The sequence below is a fragment of the Oncorhynchus keta genome, chromosome 16 (genome assembly GCF_023373465.1).
Source record: "Oncorhynchus keta strain PuntledgeMale-10-30-2019 chromosome 16, Oket_V2, whole genome shotgun sequence".
Classification (NCBI taxonomy): Eukaryota; Metazoa; Chordata; class Actinopteri; order Salmoniformes; family Salmonidae; genus Oncorhynchus; species Oncorhynchus keta.
In genome coordinates, this window is record NC_068436.1 from 14546821 (window position 1) to 14567751 (window position 20931).

At 47.3% G+C, this 20931-nt stretch overlaps 1 protein-coding gene across 16 annotated transcripts in view; it reads left to right on the forward strand.

Annotated features, from left to right (window-relative positions):
* Window positions 1-20931, forward strand: part of LOC127907959 (zinc finger protein 827-like) — a 115830-nt gene that overhangs the window by 83999 nt on the left and 10900 nt on the right. For all 16 annotated transcript variants that reach the window (XR_008065730.1, XR_008065731.1, XR_008065732.1 and 13 more), the window contains one exon: window positions 6445-6747. Coding sequence is in view for 4 of the 16 variants with exons in the window: in XM_052464734.1 (XP_052320694.1) it covers window positions 6445-6747 (303 nt within the window). In the remaining 12 variants the exon portion in view is untranslated. The remainder of the gene's footprint in view (window positions 1-6444; window positions 6748-20931) is intronic.

Consider the following 20931-nt stretch of genomic DNA (forward strand, 5'->3'; position numbering starts at 1 on the left):
CGTAGTAGCAGTAGTCAGTAGCAGCAGTAGTCGTAGTAGCAGCAGTAGTCGTAGTAGCAGTAGTCGTAGTAGCAGCAGTAGTCGTAGTAGCAGTAGTCGTAGTCAGTAGTAGTCGTAGTAGTAGTCGTAGCAGCAGTAGTCGTAGTAGCAGCAGTAGTCGTAGTAGCAGCAGTAGTCGTAGTAGCAGCAGTAGTCGAGTAGCAGTAGTCGTAGTAGCAGCAGTAGTCGTAGTAGCAGCAGTAGTAGTAGCAGTAGTCGTAGTCGTAGTAGCAGCAGTAGTCGTAGTAGCATTAGTCGTAGTAGCAGCAGTAGTCGTAGTAGCAGCATTAGTCGTGGTAGCAGCATTAGTCGTGTAGTAGCAGTAGTCATTAGTCAGTAGTAGCAGTAGTCGTAGTAGCAGCAGTAGTCGTGTAGCAGCAGTAGTCGTGTAGCAGCAGTAGTCGTAGTAGCAGCAGTAGTCGTAGTAGCAGCAGTAGTCGTAGTAGCAGTAGTCGTAGTAGTAGCAGTAGTCGTAGTAGCAGCAGTAGTCGTAGTAGCAGTAGTCGTGTAGTAGCAGTAGTCGTAGTAGCAGCAGTAGTCGTAGTAGCAGTAGTCGTAGTAGCAGCAGTCGTGAGTAGCAGCAGTAGTAGTAGCAGCATTAGTCGTGCAGTAGCAGCATTAGTCGTAGTAGCAGCAGTAGTCGTAGTAGCAGCAGTAGTCGTAGTAGCAGCAGCAGTAGTCGTAGTAGCAGTAGTAGTCGTAGTAGTAGCAGTAGTCGTAGTAGTCGTAGTAGCAGCAGTAGTCGTGTAGCAGCAGTAGTCGTGGTAGCAGCAGTAGCAGTAGTCGTGGTAGCAGTGGTCGTAGTAGCAGCAGTAGTCGTAGTAGCAGCAGTAGTCGTAGTAGCAGCAGTAGTCGTAGTAGCAGTAGTCGTAGTAGCAGTAGTCGTAGTAGCAGCAGTAGTAGTCGTAGTAGCAGTAGTCGTAGTAGCAGCAGTAGTCGTAGTAGCAGCAGTAGTCGTAGTAGCAGTAGTCGTAGCAGCAGTAGTCGTAGTAGCAGTAGTAGTCGTAGTAGCAGCAGTAGTCGTAGTAGCAGCAGTAGTCGTGGTAGCAGCAGTAGTAGCGTAGTAGCAGTAGTCGTAGTAGCAGCAGTAGTCGTAGTAGCAGTAGTCGTGGTAGCAGTAGTCGTGGTAGTAGCATTAGTAGTCGTAGTAGCAGCAGTAGTCGTAGTAGCAGCAGTAGTCGTAGTAGCAGCAGTAGTCGTAGTAGCAGCATTAGTCGTAGTAGCAGCAGTAGCAGTAGTCGTAGCAGCAGTAGTCGTAGTAGCAGTAGTCGTAGTAGCAGCAGTAGTCGTAGTAGTAGCAGTAGTAGTAGCAGTAGTCGTAGTAGCAGTAGTCGTAGTAGCAGCAGTAGTCGTAGTAGCAGCATTAGTCGTAGTAGCAGCAGTAGTCGTAGCAGCAGTAGTCGTAGTAGCAGTAGTCGTAGTAGCAGCAGTAGTCGTAGTAGCAGCAGTAGTCGTAGTAGCAGTAGTCGTAGTAGCAGCAGTAGCAGTAGTCGTAGCAGCAGTAGTCGTAGTAGCAGTAGTCGTAGTAGCAGCAGTAGTCGTAGTAGCAGCAGTAGTCGTAGTAGCAGTAGTCGTAGCAGCAGTAGTCGTAGTAGCAGTAGTAGTCGTAGTAGCAGCAGTAGTCGTAGTAGCAGCAGTAGTCGTAGTAGCAGCATTAGTCGTAGTAGCAGCAGTAGTCGTAGTAGCAGCAGTAGTCGTAGTAGCAGCAGCAGTAGTCGTAGTAGCAGCAGCAGTAGTCGTAGTAGCAGTAGTCGTAGTAGCAGCAGTAGTCGTAGTAGCAGCAGCAGTAGTCGTAGTAGCAGTAGTCGTAGCAGCAGTAGTCGTAGTAGCAGCAGTAGTCGTAGTAGCAGCAGTAGTCGTAGTAGCAGTAGTCGTAGTAGCAGCAGTAGTCGTAGCAGCAGTAGTCGTAGTAGCAGCAGTAGTCGTAGTAGCAGTAGTCGTAGTAGCAGCAGTAGTCGTAGTAGCAGCATTAGTCGTAGTAGCAGCAGTAGTCGTAGTAGCAGCAGTAGTCGTAGTAGCAGCAGTAGTCGTAGTAGCAGCAGTAGTCGTAGTAGTAGCAGCAGTAGTCGTAGTAGCAGCAGTAGTCGTAGTAGCAGCAGTAGTCGTAGTAGCAGCATTAGTCGTAGTAGCAGCATTAGTCGTAGTAGCAGTAGTCGTAGTAGCAGTAGTCGTAGTAGCAGCATTAGTCGTAGTAGCAGCATTAGTCGTAGTAGCAGCATTAGTCGTAGTAGCAGCATTAGTCGTAGTAGCAGTAGTCGTAGTAGCAGCAGTAGTCGTAGTAGCAGCATTAGTCGTCGTAGCAGCAGTAGTCGTAGTAGCAGCATTAGTCGTAGTAGCAGTAGTCGTAGTAGCAGCATTAGTCGTAGTAGCAGCATTAGTCGTAGTAGCAGCAGTAGTCGTAGTAGTAGCAGTAGTAGTAGCAGTAGTCGTAGTAGCAGCAGTAGTCGTAGTAGCAGCATTAGTCGTAGTAGCAGCAGTAGTCGTAGTAGCAGCATTAGTCGTAGTAGTAGCAGTAGTCGTAGTAGCAGCAGTAGTCGTAGTAGCAGTAGTAGCAACAGTAGTCGTAGTAGTAGCATTAGTCGTAGTAGCAGCAGTAGTCGTAGTAGTAGCAGTAGTAGTAGCAGTAGTCGTAGTAGCAGCAGTAGTCGTAGTAGCAGCATTAGTCGTAGTAGCAGCATTAGTCGTAGTAGCAGCAGTAGTCGTAGTAGCAGCATTAGTCGTAGTAGCAGCAGTAGCAGTAGTCGTAGTAGCAGTAGTCGTAGTAGCAGCAGTAGTCGTAGTAGCAGCAGTAGTCGTAGTAGCAGTAGTCGTAGTAGCAGTAGTCGTAGTAGCAGCAGTAGCAGTAGTCGTAGTAGCAGTAGTAGTCGTAGTAGCAGCAGTAGTCGTAGTAGCAGCAGTAGTCGTAGTAGCAGTAGTCGTAGCAGCAGTAGTCGTAGTAGTAGCAGCAGTAGTCGTAGTAGCAGTAGTAGTCGTAGTAGCAGCATTAGTCGTAGCAGTAGTCGTAGTAGCAGCAGTAGTCGTAGTAGCAGTAGTAGCAACAGTAGTCGTAGTAGTAGCATTAGTCGTAGTAGCAGCAGTAGTCGTAGTAGCAGCATTAGTCGTAGTAGCAGCATTAGTCGCAGTAGTAGCAGTAGTCGCAGTAGTCGTAGTAGCAGCAGTCGTAGTAGCAGCAGTAGTCGTAGTAGTAGTAGCAGTAGTCGTAGTAGCAGCAGTAGTCGTAGTAGTAGCAGTAGTAGTAGCAGTAGTCGTAGTAGCAGCAGTAGTCGTAGTAGCAGCAGTAGTCGTAGTAGCAGCAGTAGTAGTAGTAGCAGCAGTAGTCGTAGTAGCAGTCGTAGTAGCAGCAGTCGTAGTAGCAGCAGTAGTCATAGTAGCAGTAGTCGTAGTAGCAGCAGTAGTCGTAGTAGCAGCAGTAGTCGTAGTAGCAGCAGTAGTCGTAGTAGCAGCAGTAGTCGTAGTAGCAGCAGTAGTCGTAGTAGCAGCAGTAGTCGTAGTAGCAGCAGTAGTCGTAGTAGCAGCAGTAGTCGTAGTAGCAGCAGTAGTCGTAGTAGTAGCAGCAGTAGTCGTAGTAGCAGCAGTAGTCGTAGTAGCAGCAGTAGTCGTAGTAGCAGCATTAGTCGTAGTAGCAGCATTAGTCGTAGTAGCAGCAGTAGCAGTAGTCGTAGTAGCAGTAGTCGTAGTAGCAGTAGTCGTAGTAGCAGCAGTAGTCGTAGTAGCAGCATTAGTCGTAGTAGCAGTTAGTCGTAGTAGCAGTAGTCGTCGTAGCAGCATTAGTCGTAGTAGCAGTAGTCAGCAGTAGTCGTCGTAGCAGCAGTAGTCGTAGTAGCAGTAGTCGTGTAGCAGTAGCAGCAGTAGTCGTAGTAGCAGCAGTAGTCGTAGTAGCAGCAGTAGTCGTAGTAGCAGTAGTAGTAGCAGTAGTAGTCGTAGCAGCATTAGTCGTCGTAGTAGCAGCAGTAGTCGTAGTAGCAGTAGTCGTCGTAGCAGCATTAGTCGTAGCAGCAGTAGTCGTAGTAGCAGCATTAGTCGTCGTAGCAGCAGTAGTCGTAGTAGCAGTAGTCGTAGTAGCAGCAGTAGTCGTAGTAGCAGCAGTAGTAGCAGTAGCAGCAGTAGTCGTAGTAGCAGCAGTAGTCGTAGTAGCAGCAGTAGTCGTAGTAGCAGCAGTAGTCGTAGTAGCAGCAGTAGTCGTAGTAGCAGCAGTAGTCGTAGTAGCAGCAGTAGTCGTAGTAGCAGTAGTAGTAGCAGTAGCAGCAGTAGTCGTAGTAGCAGCAGTAGTCGTAGTAGCAGTAGTAGTAGCAGTAGCAGCAGTCATAGCAGCAGCAGTAGTAGTAGCAGCAGCAGTCCTGTGTGGCTCAGTTGGTAAGAGCGTGGCTCTAGCAATGTCAGCGTCATTGGTTAGATTCCTGCAGGGAAAAAGCATCTGGTAAGTGGAATAGATAAGGTACACTTGTGTTTTTTGTGTTACTTGAGTTCCCAACTGGAGAAATGAAAAACGTCACATTAGGGTACTAAATAATTGAGTGATCTCTGTAAATCAGATTGGGAGAGTTTAAATACGATGCTATTTATAGGGCCCAAAAAGGTCATTGTAGTGGAGTGACTTTGTGTGTGTAAGCACCACGTCCACTGCGTCTTGAGGGTTGTTATTGTTCCGGTGGAGTACCGTCGGAGGGGGGTGTGTGTGTGCGCGTGCAGGTCATCTGTAATAGAGTTGGTGTGTGTGTGTGTGTGTGTGTGTGTGTGTGTGTGTGTGTGTGTGTGTGGGCCTCGCCAGGGCCACAGTGAAGCGTGCTGTCCCTGTCTGATCCAACACGGCCTGAACACACTCCTAATTAGAGGACGTCCTTCCAGGTGCTGACCAGGTTATACTTAGCCTGCCCGCTGACATCCGACACACACACACACACACACTCCACCATCGAGCCTGCCCGCTGACATCTGACAGTGTGACATTTCCAGCTGGTGGTGCTGCCGCGACCCCTAACCCCTTGACGTGAAAGTCACTGTCCCCCATTCGCAAGCCTCCCACTTGGCCTCACACACCCCTCCCCCCCACTACAAGCCTCCACCAGCACAGCCCAGTGGCACAGCATGGGCGGTTTAGGTCTAGCAGGTCCACCCACAGGGAGGTTCTGCCAGTGTGGCTCCTGTCCTCCCTTACCTGAGCGCTCTGTCCCCCTCTGTCCCTCCAGCGTGCATTATCATTAATCAGATGGCCGGAGCTGCCACAGATTTATGACACGGGCAGGGGGGGTGGCCCCGCTGCAGGCCTGTGGCGGCCGGAGATGTTAGGTGTGACGGGAGGGAGTGAGGGGGGGTGAGCAGGGGAGCGGATCTATAGTGGGGCTGGAGGAAACGGGACAGCCGTCGACCAAAGACTGATAACAGACCCAAGTGTGTGAGAGAGAGCAGTGAGAGACCAAGAGTAAGAGAACCATCACCACAAATGCGTTGAGGCACCGTGGTCTCTGGGTTTTCTTGGCAGAGATCAGAAGTTGCGCCATGTCTAATTATTATTAATTATTCATCTAAGGCGGGATTAGATGTGACCCAGTTTCCACACACACACACACACACACACACACACACACACACACACACACACAGGTGTGTGATATTTAGTTTGATTATTATCTGTGTATTAGCAAGCCTAACTTAAGTGTGTGTGTATGTGTATGTGTGAAATAAAGATGGAGAGAAAGAGAAGAGGAGGAGTGGATTTGGTTAGAGATGCCCTGCAGACCTGGACAGAGTGAGAGAGTCAGTCATTAGGTCCTACCATCTGTGCTCCAGGATCCTAGGATTCACTGTTCACTGATGGTCCAGACCAGGGACTTTTAGTTCTCTCTCTAAATAACAGACCGCTTACAAAACCTACTCTCATCCTCAATCTGATAGACTCCCTCTCTCTCACATGTTACTGGTCAGTGTGTGTGTGTGGTTTGAGGTACACACTAAGAACACAGAAGACAGTAGAATGCAGACACACGGCCACGTGTTGTGCCATGTGACCAGCGTTATGTTATTGTTGGGTTTATGTGATCAACTGTCACATGGAGAAAACCCCAGTTGAACCCTGCTCTTCTGCAACAGTCCACACTGTATCGTTCCACAAATAGTTGAGGATCTCTCACACACAACCCTCCTCAACCCTCTCTCTGTCCTCGTCGTCCCTCTCATTCCTCTTGACAATCACCTCTCTCACCAATCTGGCTCTACTCTCTCTCCCTTTTCCCTCCCACCTCCTCCTCTCTCCTCTTTCATTTGTCCTCTTCCCCTCTCTCCTTCTCACCTTTTCCTCCTCTCCAACCTTCTCGCTATCCTCTAACTCTTTCACACCCCCCCCCTCCTCTCTCTAACCCTCCCTCCCCTCTCTCTCTAACCCCCCCCACCCTCTTTCTCTCTGTATAGCGGCCAACCAGAAGGAAGCCCTGAAGGCTCCACAGTCCTTCCATCTGAAGCAGGAACCCCGGGCAGAGGAAGATGAGGAAGAGGTGCGGAGAAGCCCCCGGAGCCAGCCCAGCTACTCCTCCTTCTACCAGGAGCAGGGCGTGGCGCTGGGGGCCACAGGGCCAGCAGAGGTCACAACAGACAGTGGGGACCACAGGGGGACCCTGAAGGGACGCGAGGGAAGCCCCATGGGGAACAAGAACAGTCTCCTCAGCCAGGACATCAACTTCAAGGTGGCGTCGGAGCTGCTGATGAAGCTATCAGGTAAGGTAATGGGCTGTGTGTGGGGTTGGGGGTGTGTGTATGTGTTCCGGGTTAGAAGTGTTTTATTGACAGCACAATACACACATTCACAGCCAATTTGATCATAAAAAATAGTTAGAACCTAGTGGTTAGAGCAATGGACTAGTAACCGGAAGGTTGCGAGTTCAAACCCCCGAGCTGACAAGGTACAAATCTGTCGTTCTGCCCCTGAACAGGCAGTTAACCCACTGTTCCCAGGCCGTCATTGAAAATAAGAATATATTCTTAACTGACTTGCCTGGTTAAATAAAAGTACAATTTTAAAAATTAAAATATAGGATAGTGCAAGTAGAGATTGGATTGGATTCAAAAGAGCTCCACAAACCTTAACTTGACCTATGAACTGACAAGGCGTGCAAGTCTTTTTTAAAACTCTACTCAGTGATCTCGCACATCTGAGTATATAATTCACCCATGTTGATCTGGAGATTGCAGTGAAAGGGTAGTCCTCAATCTATTCTGCTCGTGACTGGGTTAACATGGTACAGTTAGTGCCTTAAATCAGCCAATAGGAATGAATCAGTAGAGAGGTCAAAGGTGACCCAGGTCCCTGCCATGTAATGACACGGGTAAAAGCATTGTATGTAGAGAAGTCAAATGGAACAGTTGTCAAACGTGAGGCACAGTACAGGTGAAAACCATTGTACTGGGAAATGTTTATCTCTTACACTGAGACTCAAAGCGCTCTATTTTGGCACCAAAGCCTTTGTGTCCTCTCATGGTAATATCCAGGTCAAAGTCCTCTCTCAACACCTCTGTTCTCTTTCTCTCCCTCCTGCGTATTCCTCTCCACTTCCTTCTGTTTTTCTTTCTTTTTCTCTCTCCCCCGGTTTCTGTTCTCTCTCTTTCCCTCCTGCCTCCTCCTCCTCCTCCTCCTGCCTCCTCCTCCTCCTCTCAAGTTTTTTGGGTGGAAGATGGGCAGAAGGGTCAATTATTTTTCATGTTGTTCAGTCAATATCCTTTTCCCGTCCTGCGGTCCTCCGTCCGAAACAAACCAATCGATGGATGCTGGGTCCATCTCCAACGTTGCGCTACAGTGAACCTCAAACCTGGCCCCCTCTCACCCTCGCCCCTCTCTATGAAAACAGAGATGACGGAGGGACGAAAGAACACCCTGTCCTGAACCGTCTTCTAGTTTTAGCATGTTCTCTGTTATTTCTGCTGCAGTACAGGTTATGTCATACGAGAGGCCCCTCTCCCCTCGACTATATGAGACAGAGATAGTGAAAGGATGGAAGGACTGAAAATAACACCCTGTCCTAAACCGTCTTCTAGTTTTAGCATGTTCTCTGTTATTTCTGCTGCAGTACAGGTTATGTCATACGAGAGGCCCCTCTCCCCCTCGACTATATGAGACAGAGATAGGCTACACTATCTGCTTATTTCATTTTAGCTGAAAGTGTGGTCAAGTGTGTGGCACAGATCACACGTGTGTGTTGGGCATGTGTTTGTCCACAGTGTGAGAGCTCAGTGTGTCTCTCCGCTAATCAAGTGTCTTAATTGGTTCAAGTGTGTGTCTGTGTGTAGCTTGTAGGTTGTGCGTGATGTAGATGTTGGTGGTGGGTGGGTGTTATCCTGTGTGTCTGTGTGTGTGTGATCTCTTGATTTCATGTAATTCCATGCTCCGAGGGAACAGTGCTGCGGGGTGTGTAGTGTAACACAGCAGTTTATAACAGTACAGTGATCTCTCAGCTTCATGGCCCCTCATCTCATCCTGTACCCTCACACACCAGCTGCCATTGTTCTGTTCTCTTGTTCTCTCTGGGTCACCCTGTGTCTACAGTGAGTCATAGTCACTGCATGGGAGCGCTGCTTCACCATACACCACACACACACTGTGTGTGTGTGTGTGTGTGTGTGTGTGTGTGTGTGTGTGTGTGTGTGTGTGTGTGAGAGAGAGTTGAACAGAGAGGAGGTGGAAAGTCTCTGAGTGATTCCTCCACTACTGCTGCTTGTCCTTTGCTCTGTTTCCTCACCATCATTCCCCACCTCTGGGCCGACATGCTCACCACACCACCACATCCTCCTTTAGCCTCCGCTAGCATTCAGAGCCTAGCCTGTCAGTGTAGTTTAACGTTAGCCTGTTAGCCTTTGTAATTTAGCAGCATGCGCCGAGAAAAATTACGAATTCTACCTTTAATACTTCAAATATCTTTCATTGTGCTCACCCCCTCCCGGAGCTTAGTAGAGAGAGTAGTGCCGTCGTCCATTGTCATGACAACAGCAGCAGGGTCGTCTGAGGGAGTAGGAGAGAAGGTTGTCTCGTGTGATGGCTGTGACAGTGAGTCTGGCCCCTCAGTCAGATGGCCTTGAGGTTAGAGAGAGGAACGGGTGAGGAGGAGGGGGAGGCCAGGGGGAAGGTAAACTCCGTATGAGTCATCTGCGTCACACGGCTACGAGGTTCCAAGGGCGTCTACTCCGTCACCTCTGACCCCTTGCCGAGGTCAACTCCTGCGCAGGGAGGCACGCTGTTGGCTAAAAGAAAGTCACATGGGTGCGATTGAGCACAGATTGAAAAAATCTTACAGATCTTACAATAGACTGGTTAAATGGATTGTAACCAGAGAGGCTCCTCCTTAAACCCACTAATATGGAATAGGCTAGATGTAATTAAATGACCGGACTAGCTCCTTTTCAGTTGACCAAGGCAACCATCAGGAGAGCAAGGAGGACTGGCATCAAAACTGACCATTGTGTACTGTAATGTGTTGCATCACTGCTTTAACTAGGTCACTTCTGTTTCTCTCTCTTTTCGTTCCTTCTCTCTCCTTATCAAATGACGGTGGTGGCGGTAGCGCTCTCTCCCACCCCTACATCTGTTTTAAAACATGCTGTTAGCACGGTTAGCGTCTAGGGGCTAATTACAGTAGGGCTAAGCAGTCCCCTGTGCTGCTGGCTAACGCCTGCTAGTGCCTGTTAGCAGATGGGTACTGGTATAGAGGGTACAGAAGGACATCAGGGGACTGGGAGGAGGGGGGATCTGGGGGGTTACAGTGCCTTGAGTGATACCCTTTGTCCCAGGCAGGCAGGCTGGCAAAGTGTGGGTGATGATGTCCCTTCCACCCACTGTCCCTGGTTTCATCTACCCCTACCCACCACCATGGGTGTGAAATCACACCCTTCTCCTAGCAGTGAGCCTATTTCCGTCCCAATATACCCCACTCCGTTTCGTCTTTTGTTGCCCTCAGCGCCCAAGGTCATTACCTTGCTAATTAAGACGAGTGTACCTGACATGGCGTCCCAGTTGGGGTCGTGTGGTTAAAATGATGTGGGCTGTAGTAGAACCTGATGACGTCTTGTCAAAGATGTTGGACTACAGGATACACTCTCACACACACATACAGAACAGAATAGGACAAAGCAGGGGCGTAACTTTCACTGGGAAAGGCATTCCAGGTTAAGTTGGTTGAGGGAATGCTAAGAGTGTGCAAAGCTGTCATCAAGGCAAAGGGTGGCTACTTTGAAGAATCTCAAATATAAAATGTATTTTGATTGGTTGAACACTTATTTTTGGTTACTACATGATTCCATAGCTTTGATGAATGTATGTATGTATGTATGTATGTATGTATGTATGTATGTATGTATGTATGTATGTATGTATGTATGTATGTATGTATGTATGTATGTATGTATGTATGTATGTATGTATGTATGTATGTGTACAGTGGGAGAACAAGTATTTAATCACTGCCGATTTTGCAGGTTTTCCTACTTACAAAGCATATAGGAGGGGTCTGTCATTTTTATCATAGGTACACTTCAACTGTGAGAGACGGAATCTAAAACAAAAATCCAGAAAATCACATTGTATGATTTTTAAGTAATTCATTTGCATTTTATTGCATGACATAAGTATTTGATACATCAGAAAAGCATAACTTAATATTTGGTACAGAAACCTTTGTTTGCAATTACAGAGATCATATGTTTCCAGTAGTTCTTGACCAGGTTTGCACACACTGCAGCAGGGATTTTGGCCCACTCCTCCATACAGACCTTCTCCAGATCCTTCAGGTTTCGGGGCTTTCGCTGGGCAATTCGGACTTTCAGTTCCCTCCAAAGATTTTCAATTGGGTTCAGGTCTGGAGATGGGCTAGGCCACTCCAGGACCTTGAGATGCTTCTTACGGAGCCACTCCTTAGTTGCCCTGTCTGTGTGTTTTGGGTCGTTGTCATGCTGGAAGACCCAGCCACGACTCATCTCCAATGCTCTTACCGAGGGAAGGAGGTTGTTGGCCAAGATCTCGCAATACATGGCCCCATCCATCCTCCCCTCAATAGGGTGCAATCGTCCTGTTCCCTTTGCAGAAAAGCATCCACTAAGAATGATGTTTCCACCTCCATGCTTCACGGTTGGGATGGTGTTCTTGGGGTTGTATTCATCCTTCTTCCTCCAAACACGGCGAGTGGAGTTCAGACCAAAAAGCTATATTTTTGTCTCATCAGACCACATGACCGTCTCCCATTCCTCCCCTGAATCATCCAGATGGTCATTGGCAAACTTCAGACGGGCCTGGACATTGCTGGCTTGAGCAGGGGGACCTTGCGTGCGCTGCAGGATTTTAATCCATGACGGCGTAGTGTGTTACTAATGGTTTTCTTTGAGACTGTGGTCCCAGCTCTTTCAGGTCATTGACCAGGTCCTGCCGTGTAGTTCTGGGCTGATCCCTCACCTTCCTCATGATCATTGATGCCCCACGAGGTGAGATCTTGCATGGAGCCCCAGACCGAGGCTGATTGACCGTCATCTTGAAGTTCTTACATTTTCTAATAATTGAGCCAACAGTTGTTGCCTTCTCACCAAGCTGCTTGCCTATTGTCCTGTAGCCCATCCCAGCCTTGTGCAGGTCAACAATTTAACCCTCATGTCCTTACACAGCTCTCTGGTCTTTGCCATTGTGGAGAGGTTGGAGTCTGTTTGATTGAGTGTGTGGACAGGTGTCTGTTATACAGGTAACGAGTTCAAACAGGTGCAGTTAATACAGGTAATGAGTGGAGAACAGGAGGGATTCTTAAAGAAAACTAACAGGTCTGTGAGACCTGGAATTCTTAGTGGTTGGTAGGTGATCAAATACTTATGTCATGCAATAAAATGCAAATGAATTACTTAAAAATCATACAATGTGATTTTCTGGATTTTTGTTTTAGATTCCGTCTCTGATAGTTGATGTGTACCTATGATAAAAAAAAATTACAGACCTCTACACGCTTTGTAAGTAGGAAAACCTGCAAAATCGGCAGTGTATAAAATACTTGTTCTCCCCACTGTGTGTGTGTGTGTGTGTGTGTGTGTGTGTGTGTGTGTGTGTGTGTGTGTGTGTGTGTGTGTGTGTGTGTGTGTGTGTGTGTGTGTGTGTGTGTGTGTGTATACAGTGGGGCAAAAAAGTATTTAGTCAGCCACCAATTGCGCAAGTTCTCCCACTTAAAAAGATGAGAGGCCTGTAATTTTCATCATAGGTACACTTCAACTATGACAGACAAAATGAGGGAAAATAATCCAGAAAATCACATTGTAGGATTTTTTTTAATGAATTTATTTGCAAATAATGGTGGAAAATAAGTATTTGGTCACCTACAAACAAGAAAGATTTCTGGCTCTCACAGACCTGTAACTTCTTCTTTAAGATGCTCCTCTGTCCTCCACTCGTTACCTGTATTAATGGCACCTGTTTGATCTCACCCCGTGGGATCAAAATGATCACAAGAACGGTGAGCAAAAATCTCAGAACCACATGGGGGGACCTAGTGAATGACCTGCAGAGAGCTGGGACAAAAGTAACAAAGCCTACCATCAGTAACACACTACGCCGCCAGGGACTCAAATCCTGCAGTGCCAGACGTGTCCCCCTGCTTAAGCCAGTACATGTCCAGGCCCGTCTAAAGTTTGCTAGAGAGCATTTGGATGATCCAGAAGAAGATTGGGAGAATTTCATATGGTCAGATGAAACCAAAATTGAACTTTTTGGTAAAAACTCAACTCGTCGTGTTTGGAGGACAAAGAATGCTGAGTTGCATCCAAAGAACACCATACCTACTGTGAAGCATGGGGGTGGAAACATCATGCTTTGGGGCTGTTTTTCTGCAAAAGGACCGGGACGACTGATCCGTGTAAAGGATCCGTGTAAAGGAAAGAATGAATGGGACCATGTATCGTGAGATTTTGAGTGAAAACCTCCTTCCATCAGCAAGGGCATTGAAGATGAAACGTGGCTGGGTCTTTCAGCATGACAATGATCCCAAACACACCGCCCGGGAAACGAAGGAGTAACTTCGTAAGAAGCATTTCAAGGTCCTGGAGTGGCCAAGCCAGTCTCCAGATCTCAACCCCATAGAAAGTCTTTGGAGGGAGTTGAAAGTCCGTGTTGCCCAGCAACAACCCCAAAACATCACTGCTCTAGAGGAGATCTGCATGGAGGAATGGGCCAAAATACCAGCAACAGTGTGTGAAAACCTTGTGAAGACTTACAGAAAAGATTCGACCTCATTGCCAACAAAGGGTATATCACAAAGTATTGAGATAAACTTTTGTTATTGTCACATCCCGGTTGGGATGGTGTTCTTTGGCTTTCCCCCTTTTTCCTCCAAACCTAACTCAGTCATTATGGCCAAGCAGTTCTATTTTTGTTTCATCAGACCAGAGGATATTTCTCCAAAAAGTTTTGTCCCCATGTGCAGTTGCAAACCGCTGGCTTTTTTATGGTGGTTTTGGAGTGGTGGCTTCTTCCTTGCTGATTGGCCTTTCAGGTTATGTTGATATAGGACTCGTTTTACTGTGGATATAGATACGTTTGTACCTGTTTCCTCCAGCATCCTCACAGGGTCCTTTGCTGTTGTTCTGGGATTGATTTGCACTTTTCGCACCAAAGTACAGTTGTGGCCGAAAGTTTTGAGAGTGACACAAATATACATTTTCACAAAGTCTGCTGCCTCAGTGTCTTTAGATATTTTTGTCAGATGTTACTATGGAATACTGTATAAGTATAATTACAAGCATTTCATAAGTGTTTAAGGCTTTTATTGACAATTACATGAAGTTGATGCAAAGAGTCAATATTTGCAGTGTTGACCCTTCTTTTTCCAAGACCTCTTGCAATCCGCCCTAGCATATGCTGTCAATTAACTTCTGGGCCACATCCTGACTGATGGCAGCCCATTCTTGCATAATCAATGCTTGGAGTTTGTCAGAATTTGTGGGTTTTTGTTTTTCCACCCGCCTCTTGATGATTGACCACAAGTTCTCAATGGGATTATCAATGGGATGGTTGGGAGAAGTTGCTCTCTGAGGATGTGTTGGTACCATTCTTTATTCATGGCTGTGTTTTTATGCACAATTGTGAGTGAGCCCACTCCCTTGGCTGAAAAGCAACCCCACACATGAATGGTCTCAGGATGCTTTACTGTTGGCATGACACAGGACTGATGGTAGCACTCACCTTGTCTTCTCCGGACAAGCTTTTTTTACGGATGCCCCAAACAATTGGAAAGGGGATTCATCAGAGAAAATGACTTTACCCCAGTCCTCAGCAGTCCAATCCCTGTACCTTTTGCAGAATATCAATCTGTCCCTGATGTTTTTCCTGGAGAGAAGTGGCTTGCTTCTTTGCTGCCCTTGACACCAGGCCATCCTCCAAAAGTCTTTGCCTCACTGTGCGTGGAGATGCACTCACATCTGCCTGCTGCCATTCCTGAGCAAGCTCTGTACTGGTGGTGCCCCGATCCCGCAGCTGAATCAACTTTAGGAGACGGTCCTGGCGCTTGCTGGACTTTCTTGGGCACCCTGAAATCTTCTTCACAACAATTGAACCGCTCTCTTTGAGGTTCTTGATGATCCAATAATTGGTTGATTTAGGTGCAATCTCACTGGCAATATCCTTGCCTGTGAAGCCCTTTTTGTGCAAAGCAATGATGACGGCACGTGTTTCCTTGCAGGTAACCATGTTTGACAGAGGAAGAACAATGATTCCAAGCACCACCCTCCTTTTGAAGCTTCTGCATGACAGAGTGATCTCCAGCCTTGTCCTCGTCAACACTCACACCTGTGTTAACGAGAGAATCGCTGACATGATGTCAGCTGGTCCTTTTGTGGCAGGGCTGAAATGCAGTGGAAATGTTTTTTGGGGGATTCAGTTCATTTTCATGGCAAAGAGGTACTTTGCAATTAATTGCAATTCATCTGATCACTCTTCATAACATCCTGGAGTATATGCAAATTGCCATCATACAAACTGAGGCAGCAGACATTGTGAAAATTAATATTTGTGTCATTCTCAAAACCTTTGGCCACTACTGTATGTATGTGTATATATATATTCATTTCTGGATATATACATTTCTGGATCTTTTTTTTCAGCGAATGACTATTGGGTCTTTGAACCGCCCCCCTCTCACTCTGTAACAAACACACCACTCTCCGTTAGTCTCAGTGCAAGTGTTGCATCATAATTGTACTGAATTATTGAACGCTACATTACCAGCCGATCTGAGAACAGATGTAGCAGCAGTATCACCCCTCCCGCTCCTGGCTGAATAAGAGGTAACTGGTCTAAGATCAGTCTCTGTCTGCTGCTGCTGTTTCGCTCCCCAACTGACATGTTGTCTTCCACCACTGCATCCCTTTGAAGCAGCTGAACTCTTCACCCCTTTCTGAGCAGGTCGACCAGAGAGGGAGAGCGAGGGGATGAGGATGTCATCTTATGACTCCTCCTCTTATCCATCTCCTTCTCTCGCTCACTCATCTTTCTTCCTTCTCTCTCACCCTCAGGGTCCTCCTCTCTCCGGTACTCTCCTCCTTTATTTTGATCCTTTCCTCTCATCCTCCCTGACGGCATCCATGTGTCTCTCCCGCTCATCTCTGTATCCCCCTCTGTCGATGCATCACAGGTATACCTCGAGGTATGATACGGTAGCTTTACATGTGTCTCTCCCCGCTCATCTCTGTATTCCCCCTCTGTTGATGCATCACAGGTATACCTCGAGGTATGATACGGTAGATTTACATGTGTCTCTCCCAGCTCATCTCTGTATCCCCCCTCTGTCGATGCATCACAGGTATACCTCGAGGTATGATACGGTAGCTTTACATGTGTCTCTCCCCGCTCATCTCTGTATTCCCCCTCTGTTGATGCATCACAGGTATACCTCGAGGTATGATACGGTAGCTTTACATGTGTCTCTCCCCGCTCATCTCTGTATCCCCCCTCTGTCGATGCATCACAGGTATACCTCGAGGTATGATACGGTAGCTTTACATGTGTCTCTCCCCGCTCATCTCTGTATCCCCCCTCTGTTGATGCATCACAGGTATACCTCGAGGTATGATACGGTAGCTTTACATGTGTCTCTCCCCGCTCATCTCTGTATCCCCCCTCTGTCGATGCATCACAGGTATACCTCGAGGTATGATACGGTAGCTTTACATGTGTCTCTCCCAGCTCATCTCTGTATCCCCCCTCTGTCGATGCATCACAGGTATACCTCGAGGTATGATACGGTAGCTTTACATGTGTCTCTCCCCGCTCATCTCTGTATCCCCCCTCTGTCGATGCATCACAGGTATACCTCGAGGTATGATACGGTAGCTTTACATGTGTCTCTCCCAGCTCATCTCTGTATCCCCCCTCTGTCGATGCATCACAGGTATACCTCGAGGTATGATACGGTAGCTTTACATGTGTTGAATCGGTAATGGTGTGGCTGTCTGGCTGTTCGCTGTAGGGCTTTACTGCTAGTCCTCTCCTCACCTATGTACACGCACACAGTCCGACTGGCTGTACGTTCTGATTGGAGCAGACACCGAAGGTCAAAGGTGAACAGCAAAACAGAGCAGCGCAGTCATTTTCACTCTGTCTCAAAAATGAATAATGCATTGACAAGTAAAAGCAGACATGTATTTGTCTGATAAAATGTTATATGTACAGTGTGTTAATACAGCCTGATACAGAGAGAAGATTACAGTATACTAGATAGCATATGGCTGTCTGTAAAGATACAGAATATATTAGCATGTTGCCTAAACACAATCCACACAATGTCAACATAATATACATTGGACTATGAGCGTTAAGGTATATGACAAAGTCAAGTAAATGTGATATCAATACATTAGACCAAGGTTTTCACTCCAACCCTGTTCCTGGAGAGATACCTTCCTGTAGGTTTTCACTCCAACCCTGTTCCTGGAGAGATACCTTCCTGTAGGTTTTCACTCCAACCCTGTTCCTGGAGAGATACCTTCCTGTAGGTTTTCACTCCAACCCTGTTCCTGGAGAGATACCTTCCTGTAGGTTGTCACTCCAACCCTGTTCCTGGAGAGATACCTTCCTGTAGGTTTTCACTCCAACCCTGTTCCTGGAGAGATACCTTCCTGTAGGTTTTCACTCCAACCCTGTTCCTGGAGAGATACCTTCCTGTAGGTTTTCACTCCAACCCTGTTCCTGGAGAGATACCTTCCTGTAGGTTTTCACTCCAACCCTGTTCCTGGAGAGATACCTTCCTGTAGGTTTTCACTCCAACCCTGTTCCTGGAGAGATACCTTCCTGTAGGTTTTCACTCCAACCCTGTTCCTGGAGAGATACCTTCCTGTAGGTTTTCACTCCAACCCTGTTCCTGGAGAGATACCTTCCTGTAGGTTTTCACTCCAACCCTGTTCCTGGAGAGATACCTTCCTGTAGGTTTTCACTCCAACCCTGTTCCTGGAGAGATACCTTCCTGTAGGTTTTCACTCCAACCCTGTTCCTGGAGAGATACCTTCCTGTAGGTTTTCACTCCAACCCTAATCTAGCGCACCTGCTTCTAATAAATATCTGGTTGATAAACAGAATCGGGTTAGTTACAACTGGGGTTGGAGGGAAAACCTACAGGAGGGTATCTGTCCAGGAACAGGGTTGGAATTAACCTACAGGAGGGTATCTCTCCAGGAACAGGGTTGGAATTAACCTACAGGAGGGTAGCTCTCCAGGAACAGGGTTGGAATTAACCTACAGGAGGGTAGCTCTCCAGGAACAGGGTTGTAGTTAATCTACAGGAGGGTATCTCTCCAGGAACAGGGTTGGAGAGCACTGCATTAGACTGTACATAGCCTGCCTGTGTACATTGAGAGCATTATAGTGTATGATACCATACAACACTGTATATGATCAGTCAGAGCTGTGCAAGTGAGAGATTCTACACGACAGTACAGAGGTAGTGGGAGTTGTCAGGTCACAACCCCTCTACTTGCTGTTAGAGGTGAACTGGTGTTGTGTTCCACTGCTCACACACACAAACACACACACACTTAGGAACAGGATTCATCTTTTTATGTCACCAGAACATAATGTCATAGCCCTGGCCATACAGTGGCGTGTGTAGTGTGTGTGTTTTATTGTGCTAGATAGGTAAGTGAAGGCCATGCAATTTGACACAAAAAAAGGCCACTTAGACCCCCTACTTTGATGTGTTTTCACTGTGAGAGTGTGTTTATTTACTTTCTGAGCGTGTGTGGTGTGTGTGTGTGTGTGTGGGCAAAATGTTTGTGTGTGTGACCGTCTGACCGCTCAATGAATCTCAGCTGTGACGCAAGTGTACTTATCCCAGCTCTCTCGCTTTGTGTGTGTGTGTGTGTGTGTGTGTGTGTGTGTGTGTGTGTGTGTGTGTGTGTGTGTGTGTGTGTGTGTGTGTGTGTGTGTGTGTGTGTGTGTGTGTGTGTGTGTGTGTGTGTGGCTCAGCAGTACGCTCAGCCCCTGATGGCAGGGGTGGTGAACCCCAGGCGGGAGAGTGCGTGAGACTGCCTGTCCCTTGGTTGACCCCGGCCTCGCAGTGCTCTCTACCCCCACCTCCTCCAGACCGCTCTGCTCTTGCCAGGCTCTGGGCACCTGATTAAGGGATTAGTCGGCCGATGGTTGTCAGTTGTGTCTCCAGATGGATGGGGGGGGTGACGTGGGGTCGGCTAGGCTACCACCGCCCCCAAAACCTGGGTCCGGAAAGAGAACGCACTCAGATGGACGCACACACATACATCATGTAAACACACAGGCACACTGGGCTGACCACACACACACACACTGGTGCTCTAGCATGCACCTGGGTAAGCATTTCACTGTTGTTCCACACCTGTTGTTTACGAAGCATGTGGCAAATAAAATTTGATATGATGCACACACACACACACACACACACACACACACACACTGGCGCACTCGCACATACTTTCAACTCCGAATGTAAACGCACCACTCAGGCTTGTACCTCGCCACACACAATGTAGGCCGGGTTCAGACAACGGTGACTAGCCTCGCCCCTCCCAGGCTCAGCCATCCAGGAGAGGTCACAGAGAGGGCAGGGTCATCCCTGGGTTACTACTGCCTCGCTGCCTCCTCACCCTTCCCTGCCTCTCTCCGTCTATCGCTCTCTTTCTCCTACACTGCTGACCTCAGCCTACCCTCTCACCCCTCCCTCCTTCCCCCCTCTCACTCTTTCTCTCACCAACTTCCTTCTATCTCTCTCCTGTACTCCTGACCTCCCCCCCACCTCTTCCCCCCTCGCTACTGGCCCAATTTCATATATCCATAATCACCATGAGCATCCGTGTCAGCATGGCTGGAACCCCCTGCTGCTCCTCACCACACACACAGACACACACAACCTGGATGAGACAGTCAAAATCTGTTACCTCAGAGATCCTGATGCCGTGTACTGCCGGCCACCGGGACTATTTTTAGCGTCTGCTATTTGGCTAACCTCTTGAACACTGTCTGATAACCAGAGCGATGGGGAGGTTGGGGGGAGGTTACGGGGAGGTTTTTCCTCCGTTAGGGATTCTCTAACCAACGTTGTTGTTTTATTTCATCCCCGATTTTTCAAATCTCCTAAGAGATGCCCTGGTTTACGAAAACTTGATATGAAAAGACAACGACCGCTGTTGAATCAGAAGTGTTCTTTCGTTTGACGGCAGCTGAAGCAAAAGGTTTGAAAGGTTTTCAAGGAAGCGTTTGAGTTCACAGCATCATAACACCCCCTACTCTTCAAAATGCCCATAGGGCTGGAATGAGGTTACTGTTGTACTGTTTCATATTTAATGGTGGTAGCATATTTTCTGTTTTGTGTGCTTCACTGAGCCACACACACACACACACACACACACACACACACACACACACACACACACACACACACACACACACACACACACACACACACACACACACACACACACACACTCACACACACACCATACACTATCCCCTTTCCTGTATGTTGTGTGCTTCTGTGAACCATATATATATTATATATACACACACACACACACACACATACACACGTACATACATACATATATACACACATACACACACACCAGTGAACCTGTACCGGCTGCCTAGCTCCCTGAGCCAGTGTGTGACCTGGTGATGCCCTCTAGCCCTACATAATCACATAACTAGACAATATCCACTCAGGAACGGAGCGCTTTAGGGGTTGAATGGATGTTATGGCTTTATTAAACATTTTGGGAATTCCAACCATTTTCATTTGGATTCAGGCTCATATTATTTCGGGGAGGTTGAGTGAGGACAGTCCGGAGTTTAGAGTGCTCCTGATGGATGGAGATTGAAGTACGAATGGAATGAGAGATCTTGTCTGATTAAATGTACAGAATGTCCTCAGGGTTTGTTAAAGGCATTAACAAGGTTTTTTTCAAGGTTATTTCTCTTTGAACATCCATGAGGTAATATGAAGTCTATGTAGGGTGAACTTAGCTTAAATGCTTAGCTTAAAAAGCTAAATGAACGTTGCTATCTATATTTTGAGAACGAGACACATCCATGCATCATCTGTAAAATGCAGAGATTAGGACATTACCGGGAATCAAATCCACTTACTAGTCAGCTTTGAGGAAAGCCAGTAGAGTTGTATGCGGTATAAATATATTATAACCTTCTGGATAAAACAGAACTGGCTTTTCTCAAACTATAAGGAAAAGGATACATATACACATTAACACCTGCTCTTTCCATGACATAGACTGACCAGGTGAATCCAGGTTAAAGCCATGATCCCTTATTCCCGTGTTTATCAAGAATGGTCCCCCAGCCAAAGGACATACAGCCAACTCAATATTAGGGAGGTGTTTCTGTACAGCACTTTGAGATATCAGCTGATGTAAGAA